Genomic DNA, 7,435 nt, shown 5'->3' with positions numbered 1-7,435 from the left:
TTAATTCAAATTTGATAAGCATTAATTTTATAAGTAGAAGTACCTAAAAACTAAATTCATTTTTTTTAGCAGTGCCACCAACAATGATGAAAAAGTTGAAACCAATAGCAGTTTGGAAGAGGCACCAATGATTACGGAGCCTTCAGAGTCCTCCTCAATGGGTCAACCAGATTATTATTCTCCAAAAGTTTTCAAAGTCTAAAGTTTCAATCAATCATGTTATGTTAGCCTTGTTTCTATCTTATTTACTGCATGCACTTGATGCTATTTGTGTTATGATCATTTGTCTTATGAACTCTTAAGCCAGAAAAATCTGAAATATTAGCTATAAATAAGGGCTGTACTATTGACATTGGATTACCTGTAACTGCTCGAGTTACATACTCTATGGAATCATGGTGATCATTTCTAAATTTCATGCCATGGTTCCATGTGCAATATATTTACTTGGTATTGTTATGAATGTGTTTGGTGGTGTGATCATTTTTCAGCTTCAGAAATTAACTACAAATAACAGATGAAACATTTTTGGTAAAAATAGCTTTCCTTTATTAACAATGGATTCTCATGACTAATTTTAGTCCCCTTTGATGAATGAAATTTACTGTTACATAATGAACATTTCACCACTGCTCCTTGAAGAGTTCACGTCCAATAATCATTCTTCTGATCTCACTAGTTCCTGCACCAATCTCATATAGTTTGGCATCTCTCAGAAGACGACCAGTTGGATACTCATTCACATATCTATTTCCTCCCAAACATTGTTTTGCCTGCAAATTTTGAAGGCTAATATAAGCACAGTAACACAAGAAGAAAACAACGAAAAAATGGTTAGCGTAAATTATGCCAACCTTCCCTGACTTTAGGCTACTATTCAAAATTTCTTAATTTGTCATATTGATACTAGCGACGAATAGTATTATCTGACTTCAAGAGAGGTCAAATGTAATTTACCCAAAATGTTAGGAGTAAGAACCTATGCAGAGTTAATAATTTTCTAAAATCACTTGAGCTCTTCCCAACTTACAATATTTTATTTAATAATCATCAGGATTTCTATACATTTTGGCTGAAAAGTATTACCCCAAAATCTCAAAGAATAGTAGCTGCAACAAATAACCTGTGCAAACTATTTACCTGCAAAGCAACTTGGGTTGCACTCTCAGCAGCAGTAAGTATAATTCCAGCACAATCCTGAAAGCAGTAGCCATTACTCATGTTTTGTAACAGAAGATCGATCAATAATGTAATGTCTAAAAATTACATGTAATAAAATGCCAGGATGATTGTAGAAAAACCATTTCTCAACAATATGGACCTGTATAAACTGAAATTCCCGATGGGACGACCGAACTGCTCTCTTTGTCGAACATAAGGAAGGATCACATCAAGATATGCCTGCATGATACCAAGGGGACCAGCTGCCAAAACAAGTCTCTCCAGATCCAACCCAGCCATCATGACATAGACTCCTAAAACAAGAAAGGACTGATATTATAAACTATGGTTGAATAACACGAGCAGTTTTTTATTAGGATATTACAGAAGACCAATGATGGTCATACAACAAACTTTTGCAGGGTTGAATATACAAAATAACATAAAGATGATTTTATTCTAAAGTTGATAAATATGATCATAGAAGCTATTGCAAGACCTTTTCCTACTTCCCCAAGAACATTTTCTTCAGGAACCAAGCAATTCTCAAACAAGAGTTCACATCTGCCAACAAGTCATATTTATTATCAGTAAAAGGAAAGCACATCGACTAAAAATGGATTAAGTATAGAAAAGTTGTCACAAGCATGCATACTTACGTATCACTTCCTCGCATTCCAAGTTTATCCAATTTCTGGGCTGTGCTGAATCTGAAATCAAACAGAAGCAAAATTCATAATTTTAATCTTCCACTCCTAATTTCCCCCATATCCACGTGACTTATCATTTATGCACTGCCTCAACGTTTTAGCCATTTATTTTTCAGTTACATGACTCTACTTTTGCCCCCTCAATTTTAGAGAAGGAATTTTGCAAGCTAAGGACTTGGTAATCAAATTTGAACTATAAGACGCGACAAGGAGCCAGTGACCCGCCTTTTATATTTGGTAAAAATTACTGCTTTAATATTTATTTTGAAGAAATAACTGAACTGTAAGCTTGAAATGCAGAGACTTTAGTACACTTTAAATTTGACTAGGTTCAGTACAAGTACCCCGGCATTCCCTTCTCAATGATGAATGCAGTGATTCCTATTGACACAGCTGTTATGTCTGTCTTTGCATAGACAACCCGATTCAGTTCAATATATCAAATGTGCTATCCATTCTCAGCATCTGTCTAGACTATTAGTCAAATGTGCTATAATTCTTGTTTCCATTAAGTACGTAGCATCCATCAACACGATCAGCCTGCATTTCATGCTGACAACATCAGAACCAGCTGCACGAAAAGACCAATTCGCTCTATGAAATCCTTGGAATATCTTAAAAGATGCAATACACTCCCTATAAATTAATTAAGCATTCAAAGTTACAAGTATGATCCAACAGAGTTCTTAGTTTCCAGATCTTAAAATTCAGACAATCATATGATTAAAATCATGTCCCGTTCGAAGAAATTCCAATTAGTAATGGTATGAGCAAGGCTAAAGCATGCTAACATTGACCAAAATCACAGCCTCAATTTGCGTCCCTGCCACCAACAACCCAAATTTGGAATCACAGAGTCAAAGGAGATGGCGAGGTCGAGGAGAGAGCGGGAACTTCTTGGTGCGGCGATGGACTTGCTGCGCTTGAGAAGGTGCAGCGGAGCAGAGCAGAGCAGAGGAAAGCTTCAGGCAAGCAGCGAGCAGTGGTACACGACGGGCTTCGTCTCTTGCAGCTGCAACAGATTCCAACCATGCACAACTAGGAGGAGATGGTGAGCAGCTCTGGCAAAAGAGAGGAAGCAGAAGAGTCCGGCCTCGCCGTCTTCGTCGGATCCAACAGAATCAGTGCTGATTGGAGCTCGGGGAAAAAGGGTTAGGGTTAGCATGTTTGGGGCCGTCACGCATGGGAGGGTTCACCGTGGAAACCTGGCTGAGCAGGGCTTCGGTGTCATCTTCGTTGAAGCAGAAGAGGCCGAGATTCTTGCCGGTGGAGGCTCCGGCAACCAGCAAGAGCTTATTCTTTTCCAGAGATAAAGAAGAGGTTTGAGGAGACGAACAACACTGGAATCTTAGAGAAAAAATAACAACTTTTTTTATTTTTTACATCACAAATTGAAAGGGGTATGGAGGATCACCGGTGGATATGAAATTTTGGATGTGGATTTTGGGTACTTCCTCGTTAAATTTGATCGCATGGACGATCGAGAGAATGTTTTACTAGGGGGGCCATGGATGATCTTCGGTCACTATATTGCGGTCAAGTCATAGACCAGATTTTAAACCTTGTGAGGACACTTTCGGGGAGACTATGGTTTGGATTCGAATCTCTGGTTTGAGCAGATGGTACTATCAGGATAAAGCCATGATGAGAATCGCTTCTGCTGTGGGAAGACCAGTCAAGGTGGATCTGGCTACTAAGTTGGCGGAAAGGGGAAAATTTGCTCGGACTTGCGTGCAAATTAATCTTGGTTTGCCGGTGGTCCGGAGTGTAATTGTCGATGAGTTTGAATATAAGGTGGAGTATGAATGCTTACACCTTATTTGTGACAAGTGCAATTGTTTCGGGCATCCAGCAACTGACTGCAGAATGACCCCAATAGATTCGGAAAGGGTGGATCGAAAGGAAACATCAGTGATCGAGACGGCGGCCCGGGTGGTGCAGCCACAGGAAGCTTCAAAAGAGAAAATTTTTGAATTTGGATGCAATCCCAAAGAGTCAGTGATAGTTGCAGAAATTGGGGAGGAATTAGATGATACGTTGCATGGGAAGGAAGTGGGATCCCAACATTTGGAAAATGAGGCTGGCTGGACCAAAGTCAGCGGTAAAAGGAGAGGAAAATTGAGTCAATCAAACAAAGCCCAACAAACATCTAAAGATAAAATGCCGGTGCGCTCAAATCAGAAATTGGACCAGAACAGTGACTTTGGGCTACGTATGAGAGGAGCCGAATCAGGGGTGAAGACCGGGTCGGTTAGCGGATCTAAGGCACGCATGACATCTTCCAAACAGCAAGGGGTGAAGGGCAAATCTGTCTCCGTTGCGGTGCCGACTTTCACTGCCATTATCAAAAACGGACACAAGAGGTTGCGGCCTTCTTCTTTGCAGAATTCGCCGTCGACTCCGGACTGCCTTGGCGACACCAGCAAGCAGCAAATCGGCAAATTGGAAGGGTTGTCAGTGGAGGGACACAGACAAACCGGGCAACAACTGAACAAGGACAAGCAAGGCTCAGGGGGATATGATGGTGGATCTTCATCATCTCGTTAGGGACTTCAGCTGAGGTTGATCCTTTTTACAATACAAATTGTTTTATGGATTATTTAGATTTAAGCTTTCTATTTTGGAATATTAGAGGTGCCTCTAATAAATTGGCCCGGGTTCATAGTAAGGAGTTAGCGAATAAATTTCATCCTATTTTTTTCATTCTGTTTGAAACCCATATTGCTTTCGAGAGGATGAAATCTTTTTGGAATAATCTAGGTTACCAGGGTGTTGGTATTGTTGAGGCTAATAGTCATAGTGGGGGTATTTGGGTTCTATGTTCTAATTCAAATATTTCTGTGAGAGTATTGGATGTAGTTGATCAATGTATCAGTTTTGAAATCACTATGGGCAATACATCTAGTTACCGCAGTGCGGTGTATGCTAATCCGCATATACATCGGCGTAAAGAACTGTGGGGTGACTTGACAAGGATTGCTAATATGATCCACGGACCTTGGATTGTGTTAGGGGACTTTAATGATGTTTTGTTGCAGAGTGAAGTTAGAGGGGGGCAATTTAGACTTGCTAGAGCAGAACAATTTGCGGAAACATTGGAGGATTGTGGGCTGTTTGATATGGGGGCTATTAGGAGAAGATTCACTTGGTACAGGAAGGTGAAAGGTGGGGTGCAGGTGGCCAAGAAGCTTGATAGAGCAGTCATCAACCAGGACTGGCGACTAATGTTTCCGGAGGCTTATACTGAGGTGCTGGCGCGCCTTCACTCTGATCATTGCCCATTATTCACTAGGTGCAAGATGGCAAAGAGGGCTACCAAGGGCCATCGTCCATTCAGATTCCAGGCTGTGTGGATGACTCATCCTCTTTTTAGGAATGTTGTTGATACAGCTTGGAATAGAGGAGCTCCGGATGTAGTTAAATGTTTGTTGGAGGTTCAAAAAGATGCAACTAGCTTCAATAAAAAGGTTTTTGGCAATATTTTTGTTAAGAAAAGGGAGTTGGAGAGGCTTTTGAATGACGTTCAGATTACTCTGGAAAGTCGGGAGGATCAACAGCTTAGGATCAAAGAGCAAGTTCTGCATCAGGAACTGAATGCTGTCCTTCTTCAAGAAGAGTTGTTGTGGTATCAAAAATCTAGAGAACAATGGGTGAGATGTGGAGACAGAAATACAAATTTTTTCATCTGCAGACAGTTATCAGGAGAAAGAGGAACAAAATTCATGGGTTATTTTTGGAGGATGGGTCTTGGACCACGGAGACTACGACTCTATAAATGGCGGCAAATTCTTTCTTTCAAAAGCTCTTTTCTACAAGAGAGGATATTGACCTGGACGCCATGGGGCATTTTCCTTGCCCGTCTCTTAGTACTGAGGCTTGTCAAAAGTTAGTGGAACCGGTGACGTCTGAAGAGGTTAAAAGAGCTGTGATGACCATGAGTTCATTTAAAGCCCCAGGGCCAGATGGATTTCAAGCAATTTTCTACAAAGAGTTCTGGGACTCTCTTAGCAACGATGTGTGTAGACTGGTCAAGCGAGCCTTTGAGGGTGAGCCATTGAATGCGGCTATTTTCGATACTCTCATTGTTTTAATTCCTAAAGTGGAAGTTCCCTCTTCCTTACGGGAGTTTCGGCCTATTAGCTTATGTAATGTAATTTATAAAATTGTCACAAAGGTTCTAGTTAACAGGTTCAGACCTTTCCTGTCGGAGATCATTGGTCCTTTGTAAGGAGTGTTCGTTCCAGGAAGAGGAACCACAGAGAATATTATCATTGCTCAGGAGATTATGCACTTCATGAGGAACACCAAGTCTCGAAAAGGGACCATGGCATTCAAGATTGATTTGGAAAAAGCTTATGACAGGGTAGACTGGCGTTTTCTGGAAGCTACTTTGGTCCGGTTTGGGTTTCCAAAGGCTACCATTAATCTTATATTGAATTGTGTGACTTCCTCTTCGTTGGCAGTTTTGTGGAATGGGAACAGGCTCCAAAATTTCAATCCGAAGAGAGGGTTGAGGCAAGGAGATCCTATGTCTCCTTATCTATTTGTACTCTGTATGGAAATGCTTGCCTGCTTTATCTCTCATAGAGTTTCCCAAGGTTTGTGGAACCCAGTTGCGGTTTCTAGGAATGGACCACGACTCTCTCATTTGATGTTTGCAGATGATCTTTTGCTTTTCTGTAAGGCATCAAAAGCTCAAGTAATAGAGGTCATGCATTGTTTGGACTTGTTTTCTAGAGCGTCAGATTTAAAGGTAAATCTTCATAAGTCAAAGGCCAGTGTTCCAAGAGGGTGTCGGAGAGGAGAAAAGAGGTTCTCTCAGGGGTCTCTAACATCCAGTTCTGCAATGATTTGGGTAAATACCTGGGAATTAACATCGGTCATGCCAGAGCTTCCAGAAAGACGGCTCAGGAGATTATTGAAAAAATTTCGAGAAAGCTCTCCAGTTGGAAAGGACGCCTACTGAATAAGGCAGGGAGGCTTTGTCTTGTTAAATCGGTTATGGCCTCTATCCCAGTTTATGAAATGCAAATTTCTCTTCTCCCGAAGTATGCATGTAATAAAATTGATTCCTTGATGAGACAATTCCTGTGGAAAGGCCAAGCGACTGGAAAAGGGCTGCCTCTGGTCAGGTGGGAGGTCGCCATAACTCCTAAAAAGGCAGGAGGATTGGGTATTAGGGATACTTCCTGTGCTAACATGGCGCTTCTGGGAAAGTTGGTATGGGATTGTCTAAATAACAGTGAGAAGTTATGGGTGCAGGTTCTGAAGCATAAATATCTCAGGAATCAATCTGGTATGAACGGAAACAGTAGAAATTCTTCATCGGCTACCTGGAAGAACATTGTTAGTGCCTATGAGCATCTCAAGGAAGGGCTTCATTGGCATATTGGAGATGTCCACAAATCAGTTTGGTATGATGAGTGGACTCCTTTTGGTAAGCTTTGCAACCTTGTTCCTTATGTACATATTTCTGAATCAGATTTCATGGTGGCTGACTTGTGGAAAAGGGTGTCTTGGGAGGTTGATAGTCTTACCACGCCTATTCCGCATGAGATTAAGCA

At 41.2% G+C, this 7,435-nt stretch overlaps 2 protein-coding genes across 7 annotated transcripts in view; one reads left to right on the top strand and one right to left on the bottom strand.

Moving 5' to 3' along the window:
• LOC107636006 (tyrosine decarboxylase 1-like) overlaps window positions 1-402 on the top strand; it is a 3,851-nt gene extending 3,449 nt beyond the window's left edge. Inside the window, exons 3-4 of the mRNA XM_016339547.2 lie at window positions 73-187; window positions 304-402. Coding sequence (XP_016195033.1) covers window positions 73-187; window positions 304-402 — 214 coding nt within the window. The remainder of the gene's footprint in view (window positions 1-72; window positions 188-303) is intronic.
• LOC107637571 (2-methylacyl-CoA dehydrogenase, mitochondrial-like) lies at window positions 452-3,217 on the bottom strand. Of its 6 annotated transcripts, none has more exons than XM_021120712.1 (7): window positions 2,663-3,217; window positions 2,216-2,507; window positions 1,821-1,871; window positions 1,661-1,725; window positions 1,322-1,475; window positions 1,141-1,197; window positions 452-773 (listed from the first exon to the last, which is right to left on the bottom strand). In XM_021120712.1, exons 2-7 carry the CDS (start codon window positions 2,221-2,223, stop codon window positions 740-742), a joined length of 369 nt encoding a protein of 122 aa, XP_020976371.1. In that variant the 5' UTR covers window positions 2,224-2,507; window positions 2,663-3,217; the 3' UTR covers window positions 452-739. The 6 variants fall into 6 exon arrangements, 5 of the variants coding, with proteins under 5 accessions (XP_020976371.1, XP_020976369.1, XP_020976368.1 ...); XM_021120710.1 differs by having other exon boundaries at window positions 2,216-2,442; window positions 2,663-3,216; XM_021120709.1 differs by having other exon boundaries at window positions 2,669-3,216.

The sequence above is a fragment of the Arachis ipaensis genome, chromosome B04 (genome assembly GCF_000816755.2).
Source record: "Arachis ipaensis cultivar K30076 chromosome B04, Araip1.1, whole genome shotgun sequence".
Classification (NCBI taxonomy): domain Eukaryota; kingdom Viridiplantae; phylum Streptophyta; class Magnoliopsida; order Fabales; family Fabaceae; genus Arachis; species Arachis ipaensis.
The sequence above is the reverse complement of the archived record's forward strand: the minus strand, read 5'-3'. Positions and strand labels throughout refer to the sequence as shown.